This window comes from Sphaerodactylus townsendi, linkage group LG01 (genome assembly GCF_021028975.2).
Source record: "Sphaerodactylus townsendi isolate TG3544 linkage group LG01, MPM_Stown_v2.3, whole genome shotgun sequence".
Lineage (NCBI taxonomy): Eukaryota > Metazoa > Chordata > Lepidosauria > Squamata > Sphaerodactylidae > Sphaerodactylus > Sphaerodactylus townsendi.
This window is the reverse complement of record NC_059425.1, coordinates 67,619,638-67,638,612: the sequence shown is the minus strand read 5'-3', so window position 1 is coordinate 67,638,612 and position 18,975 is coordinate 67,619,638. Positions and strand designations below refer to the sequence as shown.

At 42.8% G+C, this 18,975-nt stretch overlaps 1 protein-coding gene across 1 annotated transcript in view; it reads left to right on the top strand.

The window, feature by feature from the left end:
- Positions 1-18,975, top strand: part of PLB1 (phospholipase B1) — a 133,986-nt gene that overhangs the window by 58,688 nt on the left and 56,323 nt on the right. Inside the window, exons 26-32 of the mRNA XM_048504965.1 lie at positions 1,883-2,006; positions 12,038-12,096; positions 13,680-13,753; positions 14,786-14,829; positions 16,794-16,902; positions 17,763-17,814; positions 17,944-18,024. Coding sequence (XP_048360922.1) covers positions 1,883-2,006; positions 12,038-12,096; positions 13,680-13,753; positions 14,786-14,829; positions 16,794-16,902; positions 17,763-17,814; positions 17,944-18,024 — 543 coding nt within the window. The remainder of the gene's footprint in view (positions 1-1,882; positions 2,007-12,037; positions 12,097-13,679; positions 13,754-14,785; positions 14,830-16,793; positions 16,903-17,762; positions 17,815-17,943; positions 18,025-18,975) is intronic.

The window sequence follows — 18,975 nt, the reverse complement described above, 5'->3', positions numbered from 1 at the left end:
GTCTAGAGATTGCAGAAGCCACACAAAGTGGGAATGAGTGGCCTTCGCGCCACTTAAACTGCAAACAGAGAGCAAGATTTGTTGTCGGTTGAGGGAGGTGGGGAAGGTCAGCCAGGCAAGCTAGTTTTGGTGTGGAAAAGAGTTCTTTCCTTTCCAAATTAGAGAAAATGCACTACTGCCTGGAAAGAACTGCTGGCATCCTGCCAGTCCTCACAGGCTGCTGTGCAAAGAAGATTAGTTAATAAAGGACTACCAGGGAGGAAAACTCTGTGTGAGGGAGGTTTTCACTCTCTTCAGAGCAGGCACTGAGTCATATTTAATTCATATTATCAAAGAATAAGAGTTGGTTTTATATCCCACTTCTCTCAACCTTTAAGCTTACAAAGCAGCTTACAATGGTCTTCCTTTACCCTCACTACCAGAGGCGGAACTACCAGGAGAAAGGGGGGGCACATTGCACTGGGCAAGCGCCTGAGGGGGGTGGAAAATCGCCCCCTCTCACTCCCCATGCGGCGACCCCCCCCCACACTCACCTTAGTGAAACAGTATAGGCTGGAGAAGCAGCCTGTTCTCTTCAGGCTGAAAAAGGCCTGGTGGGAACTACACTTCCCAGGAGACCTTGTGAGCACCAGGTTCTCAAGGGAAGTGTGGTTCCCACCAGGCTGTTTTCAGCCTGAAGGGAACAGGCCACTTTTTTCAGGCTGAACTAAGGTAAGGGGGGGCAGAGGGGCAGGGCACCACGGGGGGGGGGGGGGGGCAGAAAACACAGAGTGTGCACTGGGTGCACTCTGGCCCAGGTACACCTCTGCTCACCACAATAGGCACTTTGTGAGGTAGGAGAGGCTGAGAGAGTTGTGAGAAAGAACTGTGATGGCCCAAGATCACCCAGCAGGCTTTATGTGGAAGAGTTCTCCAGATTAGAGTCCACTGCTCTTATCCACTATACCATGCTGGCTCATATGTGAAATGTGGTGGTAACATGTGAGTACAGATGTAGTTTCCTCTGTTTTCATGAAGACATGAGTTTTTGCCACTGAGCTGAACACTGACCCATCACCTGTGTTCTCGCACTTGAACTCCAGGCATATAGGTAAAATACCTATGGAGGTGGTTTGGACTCAACTTGAGTCAGAAAAGAAATGTTCACTAATCACACACCAAGATGAGGAGGTCTGACCAGTGCTACCTGCCTGGAGATTTTCATAGCTTTATGGGCTGGCTCCATGTGATGGCCTTCCCCTGGGAAAAGAGGGTGGACTGGCCAGAGAGAGGATTGTGGCTCTGCTAGTCTGCACACATTTGCATTTTCTACTTATATCCCACTTTTCTTTCCATTTGGGACTGAAATCACTCTCCCCTTCTCCATTTTTCATGACAACCATGTGAAGTAGGCAAAGTTGAGAGTTTGGGCCAGACCCAAGGTCAGCCAGCGAACTTCAGTGGTAGAAGTGGAGATTCGAACCCAGGTTGCCCAGGGTCCCAGTCTGCCATTCTGTGCACTACACCACACCAAGGCCTGGTTATATCTAGTCTGAGAGATTCCTGAAGATTTGGGCAGTGGTGCCTGGGGAGGTGGAATGATAGAAGAGAGAGAGCTTAGTGGGGATCTAACGCCACAAAGTTAACCCTCAAAAACTGCCATTTCCTCCAGAAGAACATTTCCTCCAGAAGAACTGTAGTCTGGATATCAGATGTAATTCTGGGGGAACTCCAGGCCCCATCTTGAGGTTGGTAACCCAAGCTACACCAGAACCTTGAGTTTGTGTACACTGAATCAGTAGATAATAATATTAACTATTACATTTGCTACTTCTATGGCAGAGTTGCCTGTAGGGAGCTTCTTTTGGCTGTCTCTTTTGACTTTTCTGTCTTTATGTCATAGGACCAGCCTTACTTGAGGACATACAAAAACAGTGGGTATACCTACCCCACTAGGCCGCTCGAGGCTCATGGAAGCCAGATGCTGTGTAACGAGGTAGTTCCATCCATCAACTCCTCTGTTTCAGGTAACAGAAACTACCTGGTAACAAATCAGCGAAGAACTATAATTCGGGACCAGTTCCAATGATCTTTTTGTCTCTCTAAATAAAGATTAAAAATGCAGCAATAAATAAAAATAATGTGCATTTCAGGTTTCCAACTCATGTAATAGCAAGCAAAATGCCCTCTGTATGCCACACTTTGAATGATGAGACAATCTACAAGTCTTACTGTACAGAAGTTATTTCTACTTAGGAAAACATTAACGAATTCCACACAGCATCTGTATAATAAGTTGCAGTCGTTATAAAGGAACCTGTTTTTTTCCCCCGTTCACGTGTGTGCCCTTCACCCATTCAGGCAGCAATTGGAACCCATGGAAACAATCCAGGTTGCTTTTATGCCTTCTCATGGAGACTCTTCTCCTTTAAAAAAAATTTCCTGCAACGTATGCGTAATTGTGCAGGCACACAGAAAGAACCCCTGCAGCCATGCCAATTGCCCCACAATACAATCTGCTGTACATGCATAGCTGTGCATGTGCAACACACAAAAGAAAAAAAAAAGGGCTTCCCTGCAACAGCTCAGCAATAGTGGATGTGGTGCTGTAGATTGGGCGTACTCGCTGCCACCACAAGGAGAAAATGTGCTTGGGGGACTCTGTACCCTGTTGGGTGCTCCATGAATCTGCCCACAACCTGCTGGGCAACCTGCACAGAATGGCAGATGGGTGGATTCTTCTTGACAGTGGATGATGCGGAACTTGAAGTGAACGGGTGGAAGGGTGGGAAATAAAGTGTCTCCTGCCTATTTTGTTTATGCAGACCCCCCTCCAACCTGGGATTGTGCAAAAGGATTGCTGGTTTAGTGATCTTCAAAAATTCCAGGTTGAGGGGAATAAAATGGGCCAAACATATTTTGCAAATGGGATCTGTGCAAAGCCCTCCACTCCCAAAAACTGGTTTATATAACTTCCTACACCTGTTGTATTTGATCTATGCAGGACAGCAGAGCATATAGTTGAATAAGGAATGTTTTAAAGATAAAGTGATACCTTAAAAGTGAATGTATTACAGAAGAGCTTTTATTTGTTTTTGGGTTTTAAATTTTTTTTTGAATAGCTCCTGTTTGGGAATGAGTCCTTATATTTTGCTGAAATATGATATATGATGATGTAATGTTTGCTCATTTAAATTAATAGGTACAACATGGAGCCATTTTTTCAGGACACTTTTGGATTGAGTGGTAAATAAATATAACCTCAAGGCCTCAAGTGAAATACTATGGTTCATTACACATTTATAGCAATATTAGCAAGTGAAGCTTGCGGTATGCAAATATGAGTGCAGTTGGAATATATAGTTTCCATATTCAAAAGAAGAAGCTCTGTTAAGGGGCAGAAAATGGGAACTTTAGTCAAATTGGGAGATGAGTGCTATCATTCCTTTCTCTATTAAAAGTTGTTTTCCTCGTTTGTACCCAGAGTGTAATTCTCAGGGTTCCTTCCTGTTTTTTTCTCCCCTTTTTCTACTTCCTCCCCAATCAACCATGCATCTAAAACACTTTTTCTATTTAGAGAAGTGTAACTTGTCTAAATAAACACTGTTCTAATTGGCTATGCCTTGCAGTGTGGTCCTTTAAGAACAAAACTAACTCTGCTAACAGAGGCTCCTTCTGCACAGAACAGGGAAAGCGGGTTGAAGGTGGGATAAAGTAACCTGCTCTTCTATTTTCCCGTTTGCATGCCTCCATGCAGGCAGTGGCTGGAGCCCACAGAAACAATGTGGGTCGCTGTTCTGCCTTCACATGGAGGTGCGGGTTTTCTCCCCCTTCCTCCTTCACTGTGTAGCCACATGGGCAGGCTGGCATGGTCCTTCAAAGTCATGCTGCCGTTCTTGCAACCCCACATAGCTATGCAGCTATGAGGCGGGGACCTTAAAAAATCAGGAAGTGCGGCCAAATACAGCGCTTCCTGGCGAGTGGCTGCTACTTGCATTAAAGCAAAAAAATTGTGGAAAGTGTAATTCTTGAAAAACCTGGGTTTTGGGGGGGGGGGGGAACGTGGGGCGGACTCACATTAGAAGCAGGATCACGTCAGTTAGAAGTAGGATCATGGCTTTTTTCCCCGTCCCCAGCCTGGTTTATTGGTCTGTGCAGAAGGGGCCAGATACTTGTTACAAATGCTAGTGGAAGTCCTCGTTACTACCCAAAACCTCCAAATCTTAGTGTGCAAATAGAAAATGGAATTCTTATGGGACAAAATTATTTCCCATGTGCACCTTTAATCATTCTCTGTTGCAATACTGATCCCTATTACAAGGTGAACTTTGTATTCCAAGTTTTGACTCGAAGGTTGATTATACAATGGTGCTCTGCCCCACGCTGAAGGAAGATTCTTTTCAGTACAGAGCTTCTATTACAGATGCCTTCCCCCCTCTCATACTCACTGCACTCCAGATCCCATAATCTCTGCTGTTTGTGAGAGCAGGCAAAGACCAACCTTTCCCCCTGCTTCACAGGGAAGTTAAAAAAATGGGCCTGCATTATTCTTTGCTTTGGGCTTTTTTTGCTCCACTCCACCTCTCCCACTCTACTTCCACCCTCCCCAATGATTGGGAGGTCTTTGTGTAACTTTATTTCAACTTTATGCATTTGTGACATGTTAGATCTATCGAAATGATAGATCTAATACAGGAATATTGAAATACCAAAGAATATCTAAATAAGCCTTTTCTCCCATATCAGCAGCAGAAGGTTTGCAGGGGTGATATCAGTTCTAGGACATGGTCCCCTTCTTCAGCAGAGTGTGGTCTTGGGAATTGCTTTGCCTCTTTCATTTGTGTATGGGGGGGTAGTGGTTTTGAAAGGGGCTACAATATAGATATAACCACAAAAACATCAGTATTGATATAATAGCAATCTAAATGGTTTTATCAAAGCCAGCAATCTTGTGCTTTTAAGAGTGCTTTTAAGAGTGAGTTGATGGGTGAAGTTAAAAGAACCAAGAAAAGAGTTTGGTAGGAAAGCTGTGCAGTAGCCATTGGCATGTCTTCTCATGTGCAACTTGAAAAATACAAGGAGACCCCACTGCAACCGCACTGTGCAACGACGAGCCCCAACATAAGCATTCCATGCATAATGGGCCTTAGATACTGGTAGTCCTGCCAAATCTGGGTTGGGAAATTTCTGCAGATTTGGGGGACAGAACCTGGGAAGGGTGGAGTTTGGGAGGGGAAGGAACTCAGCAGGATATTTGAGTCCACCAGCAGCCATTTTCTCCAGGGGAGTCAGGAAATCTGTCGTAATTCTGGGAGATCTCCAGGTGGAAGCTGGCAACCCTAGTGTTAGATATAGACATAGACCATTTTGAGGCTCTCTTAGAATCAAATTTACATGCCCAGTACTAACTATTTGGTGAACGTAACCATTTTAGGGTTAATTACATGGCACTTTTTTCAAGGAAGAGACTTATAAATGTCTCCTTTCCCAATTTTTCTGAGGATTAGAATTTTTAAAATGTTCTTGTAATGCCAGGTACAGGTACGCTTTAAGTCTTCCACTTTGGAGAAGAAATGCACAACTGTCCCTCTCACAGATTTTTTTTTTTTTGGTTATAGGTTGTCTTGAAAGTATGTACCAAAATTTAATTTTTATAAGGATACCATGGTGGTGGGGATATACCTTGAGGAAAAGTGTATATATGTTTTATTTTAAAAAATTTGTAGACACTTCACATGTATAGACTGGAAGATTCCAGAACTGTGGACCAGAACCACAGTTATTATAATGCCTGTGTGTTGCACAAGGGAACTTCTGCAGGGGAAAAGATAATTGTGTAACATGAGTGTTCTGAGAATAGGATCAATGAAGAGGATAGTAACTTCCTTATTATTCTTATTCACCTGTCAATAATAAGTCATGAAAACAAAAGATAAGCCTTTCTGGATGAGACTAGTGGTCCATAAGACCAAGGCCTTCTCTTGATGTTGCTTCTTAGCGTCCTTATCCAGAAGCTTCTTAGCATCAGTATCCAGAAGTTCGACAGTGGAATGCACTACCTCGGAGCGTGGTGGAGTCTCTTTTGGAGGTTTATAGAGAGAGGCTGGATGGCCATCTGACTGGAGTGCTTTGATTGTGTGTTCCTGCATTGCAGGGGATTGGACTTGATGGCCCTTGAAGTCTCTTCCAACATCATATGATCAGTGGTGGGATTCAAATAATTTAACAACTGGTTGTTTACAAGCACCATTTTAACAACCAGTTCTGCTGAAGTGGTGCGAGCCTGCTGAATCCCACGACTGCATATGATTCTATGACCCTAACTCTATGATTCTATGATCCTAAGTTTGCTGCCTCTGAATATGAAGGCTCCCTTTAGTTTCCCTTTAGTTTAGTGGCTAGTAGGCACTGATGTACCTATCTTCTATGAAACTTTCTAACCCAGTGTATTGTCGAAGGCTTTCACGGCTGGATTCAACTGGTTTTGGTGGGTTTTCCAGGCTGTGTGGCCATGGTCTGGTGGATCTTGTTCCTAACGTTTTGCCTGCATCTGTGGACACACCTCTGAAGATGTCAGCCACAGATGCAGGCAAAACTTTAGGAACAAGATCCACCAGACCACGGCCACACAGCCTGGAAACTCACCAGAACCAGTTTCTAACCCTATTTTAAAACCATCCATGCTTGTGACCACTACTATGGCCCACTAACAATGACTTCCACAATTTAATGATGCACCCAGTAAAGAAGAATTTCCTGTGGCCTATCTTGAACCTATTCTACATCAACATCATTGGATCCTCCAAGTTCTAGTATTATGGAAGATAAAAGTGAAAAATTCCCTGTGGTCCACCCCATACATCACTTTATAAACCTCTGTCATGTCTTCTCTTACTTGTCTTTTTTTCTCAACTGAAAACTCCCAGGCTGTTTAGCCCAGGATTAAAGAGATCCTAGATCACCATGGTGCCTAGAAATTTTGTTGTGGAACCTACAAGTATTTTCAGGAATCATTTTATGTAGCATCTCTTGGCAAATCTCAGTGGAAATACAAACCTTATTTATCATTTTTGCATCAGAATGTTTTGCTGTGTGACAATAAATATGCATAAACTTCTTGTCATTGCTTGCTTATACATAATCTGAGCTTTACACTATTCAGTGATGATAAATGAATTAATTTCTTAACCAATTGTTCTCTATATTTATAATTCAATTAAATTGAGCTTTTTAAAGCAAGAATGAAATTGGGGTGTTGTGTGGTTTCCGGGCTGCAAGGGCATGCAACTGTATGGCCTGCATCTGTGGCTGGCATCTTCAGAGGATCCTGTGAAGATGCCAGCTACAGATGCAGGTGAAACATCAGAAGAAAATGCTACTAGAACACAGTCATACAGCCCCAGAAACCACACAACACCCCAGTGATTCAGTCCATGTAAGCCTTCAACAAGAATGAAATTATGAGAAATTGGAGAGAATTTAAGTCAGAGTTAGCTTCATGGACAGCCCTCAAAACAAACAAATAAAAAAGGACAAATGACACGGGCACAGGATTGCTAGGCTAAACAAACTTTATTCATCTACTTTTGACAGTGAAATAGCAAATGGATGAGCTGCAAGCAGAGGAAACCTCTGTGGGGAATCTCCATGGAGAATCTCCTGCAGCATACCAAATGGCGAGTACAAGTGGTGGAAATGAAACTAAGAGGTTTGGGCAGGAGAAATAAAACATTTCCTGCCTGCTGGCTTTCAGTAATATCAATCATGGATCACCTTTCTGGGTTGGATTAGAAAGCATCTTTTTTTGTTTCATTTCTACTTGAAAGATTTCAGAAGGTGATATTGGGGAACCTCTGGCCTGTGGGGTCCCCCGAGGTTCCAAATTGTCTTCCATTCTCTTTAACATCTACATCAGGGGTAGGGAACCTGTGGCTCTCCAGATGTTCAGGAACTACAATTCCCATCAGCCCCTACCAGCATGGCCAATTGGTTCCCTACCCCTGATCTACATAAAACCACTAGTGAAGTCATCTAAAATTTGGGCTAATGGCACCAATATGCAGGTGATACACAGCTCCGTCTTGCATTTCCAGTAGATTCCAGTGGGGAATAGTGAATCGGTGCCTGGAGGTAGTTCTGGTAAGGATGAGGGCTAACAAGTGGAATCATAATTCTGAAAAGGTAGAAAAGCCACCACTATCTGGAAAGACTGATCTGAGATGCCACCTGGAGATGTTGCCTGTTTTTGATGGAGATACACTGCTCCTAAAAAAGCAGGTTCTTTGCCTGTGGGTTCTGCAGAACTGGGGTCTCCTGCTGGATAAGCCGTGGCAGTGGTAGCCAAGAGTGTCTTCTACCAGCTTCCGCTGTTGCTCTAGCCACAGCCTTTTTGCTGGGCAAAAAAAGGTCTTGCCACTAAGGCCCATGCCCTGGTAACATTAGATTAGATTACTGCAAAGTGCTGTATGTGGGGCTTTCCTTGAAAAGTATCCAGAAACTACAGTTGGTAGAAAATGCTGCAGCCAGAATGTTTACTGGAGTGGATTGTAGGGACTGCACACTTGCCACTTACACTGGCTTTTGATTTGCTGGTACTGACCTTTAAAGCCTTATAAGGCTTTGGACCAGCATAATTGAAGGACTGCCTACTCCCATATACTCCCAAATAAACCTGCCCACACATTAATTATGTTTGGAGGCTCTGTTTTGGCTGCTTCTTGTTGTTTGAGGTTAGATGGATAGCAACACCAGACAGGGCTTTCTTAATCATGGTACCAAAACTCTGGAACTCTCTCCCCATGGAGATTCATCCCCCCTCCCCCCATACACACACACCTTATCACTGCCATTCACCAGAGGGTGAAGAAGTTTTGTTTCATTTGGTGGTCCTTGTTGATCAGCCAGCCTGATTCTTCACCATTCCTTCACAAAGAATAGTACAGACATCATGTGGCAGTCTGGCCTTTTTATAGAGTCAGGTGAGGAGTGAACTCTGCAAAGTGTTTGTTTTAATTGTTTATATATGTATGCAGTGTTTTGAATGTCTTTTTCACTGTTTGCTGCCTTAAGGGCCCTAACTGGATGGAAAGGAGGGCTATAAAAGTTTTAAAGGAATGAATAATAAATAGTAATAATTATAAAATATGGTCATTAGAATATGAAAACCCAAAGACTGAAAATGAGTTTGGTTCCTAATTTTTTGGGCTGGGTCCTAGAGCCAAAGAAAATATGTTAGGTCTGCTTTTGCTTTTATTGCCTGAAGAGGGGAGGGAGTGGTCTGAGGGTGCAGAAGGAGACACAGAAAACCCCATTGCGTGGGTAAAATTTGGCCCCAGCCGTTTCATTGGTGTGCTGGCAAAAGGAAGCAGAGGCACAGCATAGGGGACGAATCTGGCACTGGGCAGCACATCTGCTGTCCCACAGTAATAACTTTCTCCCAGCTCGATCCATGGGGGAAAACACCAATGCCTGGAGCAGCAAGATAGTGGGAGCCACCTGGGCATTGGCCTCAGGATAAACTCCCCTTGCTGCCAGGGAGCATGAGCCACCAGCAGCCCTTGCCTGGGCATGTGGTTCATAGGCTCACTCCACCCTCCAGGCCTCTTATGGAGGCCCCCACAAATGGGGAGGGGCAGCACACAGGCTCCTCCTATCCTGAACAGATCAGTCAGCATGTTCTTGAATTAGGATCCAAAAGGAATGCCAGTGTCCATCTGTTTGAATTCTGATCCCATTTCCATGCCATTGATCAATTTCACTTCTTTCGTTTTTCTGTGTTTCCTGGGATTAACTTACTCCCAGTAATTTTGCTTCCCTATGGCCAATTCCATATATAGTAAATGTAGCATTGCAAACTACATCTTAAAGGGGGAAATGTAAAACAAAATGCATTATGGGAACCCCCCCCCCCCTTTTTAAACTGGCAAATAAAACCTAGGAAACAGGCTTTGAGACACCAGCATCAGTATGTCTAACTAAAATCATCAGAATACATGCACAAATGCAGTTTGCAGAGTTCACTTCCCACCTGATCCTATAAAAAAGGCTAGAATGCCACATGACGTTTGTACTGTTCTTTGTGAAGGAATGGTAAAGAATCTGGCTGATCAACATGGGTGGCTGCTGATTGAAAAGCAGCTGGTCATTTTTCTTCTAAATTGAACTGCTTGCCTGAAAGTCAGATAACATATCTGATGAAGGAGACCTGTGACTGGAATTTCAGGCATGTTATATTGTGCTAATCTAAACTGGCAGAAGGTGGACTTGCAGTTTCTCTAATAGAAAGTGTCCCAACCACCCTGCGTTAAGCCCTAATACAGATACAGTGTGGGTGCCTGCTTCCTCACCTCCTCCCAGCACTGGGCTTAGGGAAACCTGGGAACCCTTCACATGGTGCTAGATTTCCATAAATAGTTTGGTCCTCTGGGTTCTGCCTCTTTAGGCTGGAACCTACCTCTTTTTGTTGCTGTGGACAGGCTAGATGTGTGTTACAATGAACAACCTTACTCCTACTCCATATATCTGACAATTTCAGTTCCTTTATTAGTTTTCTAGATCTAGTCTAGAGAGCAGCAGTGGTGTAGTGGCTAAGAGCAGGTGCATTCTAATTTGGAGGAACCGGGTTTGATTCCCTGTTCTGCCGCTTGAGCTGTGGAGGCTTATCTGGGGAATTCAGATTAGCCTGTGCCACACATGCCAGCTGGGTGACCTTGGGCTAGTCACAGTTCTTCTGAGCTCTCTCAGCCTCACCTATCTCATGGGGTGTTTGTTGTGAGGGGGGAAGGACAAGGAGATTGTAAGCCCCTTTGAGCAGCAGTGGCGTAGGAGGTTAAGAGCTTGTGTATCTAATCTGGAGGAACCGGGTTTGATTCCCCGCTCTGCCACTTGAGCTGTAGAGGCTTATCTGGGGAATTCAGATTAGCCTGTACACTCCCACACATGCCCGCTTGGTGACCTTGGGCTAGTCACAGCTTCTCGGAGCTCTCTCAGCCCCACCCACCTCACAGGGTGTTTGTTGTGAGGGGGGGAAGGGCAAGGAGATTATAAGTCCCTTTGAGTCTCCTACAGGAGAGAAAGGGGGGATATAAATCCAAACTCTTCTTCTTCTTCTTCCTACAGGAGAGAAAGGGGGGATATAAATCCAAACTCCTCCTACTCTTCTTCTTCTTCTTCTTCTTCTTCTTCTTCTTCTTCTTCTTCTTCTTCTTCTTCTTCTTCTTCTTCTTCTTCTTCTTCTTCTTCTTCTTCTTCTTCAGTATTTCATCCCATACTAAACATATACAATAGTGGCTGCCACTATTTTCATCATACCATAATACCTTACCATTTATACTCTTTACACAGCTATGGAAACATTGCAGCATGCACATTGTCTAAAAAACAGACATTGGGAAAGGGGACAAGCTCAGAGGCAAAGCATTTGCTCTACATGCAGAAAGTCCTAGTTTAAGTCCCCAGCATCTCCAGTTAGATAGGTTCAAGCAGTAGATTATGTGAAAGACTTCTGCCTGAGATCCTGGAAGGTCACTGCCAGTCTGAGAAGACAATACAGACCTTGAGGGACCAATGGTCTGATTCATTATAAGTTATCTTCAGTGCTATCTCAGAAAGTTGAAAAGGTTTGGTTCACTCTAACTTCCATCCTGCAGTACTATTAGCACTGTTCTACTTAGAATTCTGGTATCTGAAAATGAATACAAATTGCTATCCTATGCACTGATGTTTGCACTGACCAGAATGTAAAAGATTCAATTCTGTTCTTTAGGACTGGCTATCAAGAATTTAGGCTCATGTCTTACCATGTGGTGTTCCAACTCTTCCTTAAGAATTGGCGATATTGTGTCCCAGACTCCCTTCACTTTCTCAATTGCTTCTTCTATAGAACTTTGGCTAAGTTGGGGAGGGAATTAGATCAAGTTCCACATCTTTTACTAATTGAACACAGAAATCCCCTATGGAATAATTGACATCAGGTAGTGAAAGATAAACATAAACCTTCTTTCTGTTACAAGTTTAACTACATCTTTTTCCTTTTTTTTTTTTTTTTTTGGCCTTACAGTGCACAGCCTGAAACCAGCTGATGTGCAAGTAATAGCTGCCCTGGGGGATTCCTGGACTGTAAGAAGCATTCTTCTTTTGCATTTTTACCCCTAGAGAACTGAATCACTTTAAACTTATTGAGGCAGAGGATCTACAGCTCATTTGCTAACCTGTAAGAGAAGAATAAGATGCCCTTTGAAGCAGTTTTCACACTGTTCATGACTGAGGTTTATGACTGTATGGAAGGGAAGAGGTGTCATACCTGCTGTCTTTTCCCCATCATCCATATGCTCAGTGTCCCTTTATGAACAGTCTGCGTGCATCCAAATCATTTGCACATCACCTCTTTCCTTGCATCTTGTAAAGCAAAGGGTCCCTGATGGAGAGAGCTGCATACAACTCGTACATGCTACATTTACAAAAGGATGCAGAACATATTAGAAACTGTGGCCCTCGATCCAGCACAGCATTTCCATGGACATTAGGACTTTTCACTTCACTTTTCTTGGGTCTCCCCTCATACAGCAGCCTGAAATGCCCCCTAAATCCTGTAGCTGGGGTCGCCTCTCCTCCAGGTATAGGATTCTGGGGTTGAGGTTCAAAGCCGCCATGAGGAGGAACTGAGAAATTTGCATTCTGTAGGGCAGGGGTCTGCATCCTGCGGCTCTCCAGATGTTCTTGGGCTACAAATCCCATCAGCCCCTGCCAGCATGGCCAAAGATGGCCAATTGGCCATGCTGGCAGGGGCTGATGGGATTTGTAGTCCATGAACATCTGGAGAGCCACAGGTTGCAGACCCCTGCTGTAGGGGAAGTCATTGCACCTGCAGAATCTCTGTGTGCTCTGGGTCTAATCCTACTTCTCCATGTTTATCAATAAAATAGAACTCAGTGCATGTGTCATGTTTGCCACTTAATGGAACTGGCTATAGTGATAATTATTTTGTCTCACTGTAAGCAGTCAGACCCCTCCTCCTATGAAGGACTGCCATGGAGGCACAGGGGTCAAAGACTGCCAGAGAGCAAGACACTGCTCCCCAGAAATGGATACTCTTCAGAGAGTTCCGGAATCTGTCTTGTGTGGATTGGCCACTGAACTTTCCCCCTGGCCCTAAGATATCCCTGGCTAGACTACAGTCCAAAATTCATGTGACATTAAATCAATGGATTGCCATAGCAAATAATTTGAACTTGTGGGTTAGGACCTGTATAGTTAGCAAGTCACATGAGTCAGAACTATAGTGAGAAGAAGAGCTAGATGAGATTGCCTCTTCTCCCTCTTGTGCCTGTGGAAAAGCTAGGTTCCCATTGTCACTATCTCCTCAACAGGGCAAATAAGTGGCACTGGAAGATTTTGTTGGCCTGAATATGTGAAATCTCTTAGTTTATTGCCCTGTTCATCTTAAGTCATGCTTGTAACACTTTTAAACACTAGTTGATGTAGCTGTAAACTATGTAGATGGTACATGGTATACACAGTACCTTTTAGAGTTTTCAAAATACCATGGATTTGTTTTCTTTTGAGTTAATCCTTCTACTGAAAGGTAAAATGTTCTCGTTCAAGAAGATACTGCCTTAAAAGGATGGTTTCATTGCAGACTAAAAAAAATTAAAATGCTTGACTAGCCTTGTACTTTTATCTTTTTCACCTTTCTGAGGCAGGCTGGTAATGGCATTGGATCAAAACCAAATGACATGTTGGATATGAATACTCAGTATCGGGGACTGGCTTGGAGGTAAGCATTATTCCTGTGTAATGTCTCTCCCAATTCAATTGAAATTTTTTTGGGATAAACAATATGAAACACTGCAGTTCTTCAATCCATGTTCCCCTTGGTTCCATATGCATTGAAAAAAGTATACAGGTTTTGCCAATTGAACTGTATGTATTTATATGTTTATACCTCGCTTTTTCCCCCAGTGGAGAGTGGCTTATGACATCATTCTTCCCTCCACCATTTTATTGCCACCACAACCATCCTGTGTGGTATTTCAGGGTAAGGGAGACATACTGGCTCAAGGTCACTCAGTGAACTTCCACAGCAGAGCAGAGATTTGAACTTGGGTCTCCAGATCCCTGTCCATCACTCTGACAGCTACACACATTGATTTTTATGGCTCTCTCTTCAAGGAGAAATCTGTTCGGAATCTCTATATCCTCCCCATTCCTGACATACAATTCTCAAGATTCTTTAGCAAGAAGGAAACTATTTATTTACTAGGTTTATAGTCCAGCTTTTCAGTGGGACTGAAATGGATTATATTACGCAAGTGAAAGCCAAACTATGCAACCCTTCTCCTTAACCACTGCATCCACTCATTGCAGGCCTGCAGAACTTGGCCAGTTACTCAGGCTATTGAGAAAGTGGCCAGATACTCTGGCTATTGTTCTATGAAGGATTGTAGAATTTGCCAGCACTACCTTAAGGAGAGTTACAGCCTTTGAACTCCACTGAAGTCAGTGGGCTTAGGACCATACTCTGGTTTCTGAAATGAGAGAGATTAATTAATTCAGTGAATGTCTGTTCACTCAGACTGTATAAGTGCTCTCTTACATTCCATAAACAATGTGCTGCATATGTTCTCCTTCATTGCTTTCATCTCTACCTCTAGTCTGAGTGATCAAACATGTCTGAAGATTCCTACACAATCATGTTTTTGTTGTAAAAGTAGAACATCTGTTGTTGGTACTTTCACCATCTGTTTCCTTGTTAGTTAAACATAACTAAGAGCCCATCTTTGTATTTGTTTCTTCTCTTCTGTCACAGCATTGGAGGAGATGCCTCATTAAGGAATGTAACTACTTTATCCAGTAAGTAAGAGTTTTGTTCCTGCAGTGAACTTGTGAAATGAATTGTTTCTCCCTCTGCACATTGCCATAAAGAGTAATGAGCGAAGAAAGACTGGAATCTGGAATCAGCGCATGCTGTTGCATATTTTTTGAGAAATCCACAGAAATGTTCTCACACAGCTCCTGCCAGATTAGGCTGGGTAAAGATCCATCATATGTCTTTCTATATTTAGGTACTGTCTGCTTTTTGGACAGGCCAGAATTTCTGTTCAGTAGCTGTAAGAGTTGGATACAATTCAGAGGCCCTTTAACTGAGTGAAGTGTGCATGCAATTGAACATCAATTAGCATAGTTCCATGGATATGAGGGCAATTGTGCAAGCAGAAGCATGTAAAATCTGCTATGTATTGGGGCTTTTTTCACACGTAACATTTTCCTGTGGATGCGCTATTATTTCTGTGGCTGCCGATGCAATGCAGTAGCAATGGCCTTTCAGATGGCATTTTGCCTGCCCCATTCCCTGAAGTGGGCATTCCCTGCCCTGATGCACCACCAGGGATCTTTTTCAAGGATATTTTTTACTGGCATAGTGATGTAGCTTTGGTCTGTTATATCAATTGCCAATTTTTTAAACAGAAACCTCCAAAAAGCACACACACACTCGCCCCAGCAAACAACATGTACAACTTGAGCCTCCATAAGTAGGGAAGCATCAAACAACACACTAAGATTCTTGATGGATAATGCATCAAGAGTCAGCCATTGGCAACTTCCATCTGTGCCTCCCCGGCCCAGCCATAGGGTCTCCATCTTAGGTGTATATAGCTTCAGCTGGCTTGCTTTCAACCACTTCACTACTGTTTCCAAGCAACTGGGCAGAACATCTGGGGCAGTATTTAGATGGCTATCCATTAACAGAAACAGCTGGGTGTAATGAGCATACAGATGACACACCCTAGTCCAAACCTCTGGATCAACCTGGCAAGAGGACACATTTAGATATTAAGCAGCATTGGAGAGAAAATAAGTGTACCACAATGCTATGGGAAAGAAACGGAGATACTGTTTAGCAACATTAATCATGAGGTAAACAAAAAAGTTAAACTACTTGGGTTAGCTGGTTGTGGTGGGTTTTCCGGGCTGTGTGGCCGTGGTTTGGTAGATCTTGTTCCTAAGTTTCACCTGCATCTGTGGCTGGCATGTTCAGAGGTGTATCACAGAGAAAAGTCTGTTTCTACTTGGGTTAGATTAATACTTCCTTGGAATGACCACAACGGGATCCTAGCAGTCAGACTTGCACAGTTGGGATAGTTGAACATGAACACGATTAGGTTGTCAGTGCAACTCTCCTCAGGAGGAAAAATAACACTTTTCCATTTACCTGAAATCACATAGGCACACAAAAGGGATATTTTGATACAAACCAATTTTGTTGTAGTTCATTATAGTGTAAATGATATAGCAGAATATAAATGTGTTATGATTAGTTTGGGCTGTCTTCCAACTGCTGCCTTGCTTTTGGCACCTTGCAGTATGCCCTACCCTTCTAGTCAATATCTTCTCAGGTTCCCCACTTCCCATCATGAGATATCCCCTGTTTTCCCAGGCTGTGTTGCTGCAGGAATCCAGTGTAATGACACCATCCTCCACCTTCTCTCTACATATCATTAGGCATCTCAGGTGCTGTTGTCCAGAGGACCTGCTTTAGAGAACTGTTCAAGAAACAGCATGTGGGAATTATTGTCACTGTGCTCCTGACAAGCACAGTTGCTCCTTGTGTGGGGCAACCAATGTGTTTTGTCATCAACAATGTTTCCTTGTGAGTTGATTCAGCTGTTGTACAATGCATGTCTAATGTGGCACACACCTTAGTGCTGCTTACTATAGCAGATCTAATAAGGTAAATGGAGTATGTAGCAGCCATCTTCACTTAGCTATTTTGAAACAAATTGCTCTTTCTTTTCATGGTTTCCCTTTCTTTGCAGATATCCTTTCTGAGTTCAATGTTAACCTCACCGGTTATTCTACTAGTACAGGTGGCCCAAATGATCCAATCTCCTTTCTCAATCGTGCAGTCCCAGGAGCACAGGCTGAGTATGTCTTCCTTCATATTCACTCTATCTCATCAGATTTTACCCAGTTGTTACATAATGGGTCAAAAAAGATTCCTGGAACAGGATGCCAATGTATGCTGTGAAAATGGCGTTACTAAAAAAAATTTTAATGAGCAAAGGGTAAACAAGTGTTATAGTTCGGGGAGGGGGAGGGCATAAACACCAAGAACAATTACACATTTTTACACTGAATTTGTATCAAAAATTAATAAAAACTTACAGGCATGGTGGATCTCATTGCTGGTGATGTCACAAAAATGACCCATCGGAGACCTATGACACTTATGCAATCAAATTACACATTGTTAACAACAGTAGCAGCAGGAATACTAGATGGGAAAAGAACTATATTTTTCCATCAGTAAGACTTTGCAATTTGGATATGGGAGAATTGTGATTTCTCTCCAAAAGAAGTATTACCTTGAGGCAAATTACACAATCTTATACTACACATGAATAATATTTACACTCACTATAAACTGATTTAAGAATAATGCCTATTGGGTCATCTGAAACATTCAAGATCTTCCCCCACTATCACCCCAAACCCCAGTAAGACTTTCTTCCAAAGCACAGATATGGCTAAATTGAAGCCATGATATCAGGCAAAGGTGGTCTGTGTAAGTGAATGTTATGACTGAATGTTTTCAAGTTTCACAAAATGCTCTCAAATTGCCATAAATGATTCCCCCCCCCCACAAATCAAATTGGCTGAAGAGATCCCCCCTCGCTTCGCACTTTCAGACTGCGTTTTCCTGGATCCCTGTCTCACACTTTAACCTGAATGCATTTGAGTGCCAAATGTATCATCTTAATTCACTGTTCCTCGTCTTTTTATAGGAATTTGTCAGACCAAGCAAAACAACTTGTGAAGTTAATGAAAAATGACTCCGTAAGTTGAGAATGTTCAAGCAGCTTACTATTCTTGGCACTGCATGAAAGGATCTTAGATGTCGTTTGAGCATGATACAGTTGTGTGGATAAATCAGAAACGATATGTGTTTTTCTTTGCTTTATTTAGAGGATCAACTTTGACACTGACTGGAAGATCATAACTATTTTTATTGGAATCCATGACTTGTGCAACTATTGCAAAGATATTGTGAGTTAATAAGGAATAAGTGGAAGACTGGTCATGCTGATTGAACCCCAAGACTATGATTTGACAGGAATTATTAAAGACTCTGATAAGTGATTGCAAAAGACAAAAATGTTTGGATGATGAGCCTAGAGGGGTCCAATTGGACTGGTTGGATATTCGGGTAATTGTATACTTACCATTACTAAAGCAAAGTAGTTCTCTTTGAGGTGCTCCTCTGGAATAGGGCAAAGCATTTGGCAGAAACTAAAGATACTCACCTATCCATTCATTCATTCATTCATTCATTCATTCATTCATTCATTCATTCATTCATTCATTCATTCATTCATTCATTCATTCATTCATTCGCTCTATATCCCACCCTGTCCTGCCCCACCCCCCAACAAAGTGAGACTCAGAACATTTTTCAACAGGTTAAAGGCAACATAATCAATACAGATAAAAACAATACATAACAATTAAATATAGAATAATGATCCAGTCAGATTTAAAATCCAGCTTCAATTTGGCCACCGTGGCGGCTGTACAGCCAATTCAATAGTACAGGCTGGAACAGACTTCAAATTGAGCACTCCACTCCCCAGCATCAAAGAAAATATTGATGGGTGGAGAAAAGAATCCATAGTTACCAAGCATAACGCTAGGGGGGTCGCAGATGAAATACAAAATACTAAATACTAATTCAGGAGCCATCAAACTAAGAGAGAGGAAATTGATTCATCAAGCAATGGAACAGTGTTGCCCTCAGAACATTTCTCTCTTGCAGGCCCTGCAGAATACAATGTAGTAGTGGTTTCTTCAATATATGGGCAAGGAAAAGAGAGAATGAGAAGTTCCTAACTTTATTCAGTTTTTGGCTAATATTACACTGCCCTTACAGCTGCACAGGCAAACATTCCAGATAGCTTTCAACTACCCTCATTGAGTGACAAGACTGCTGGAGCACGAAAG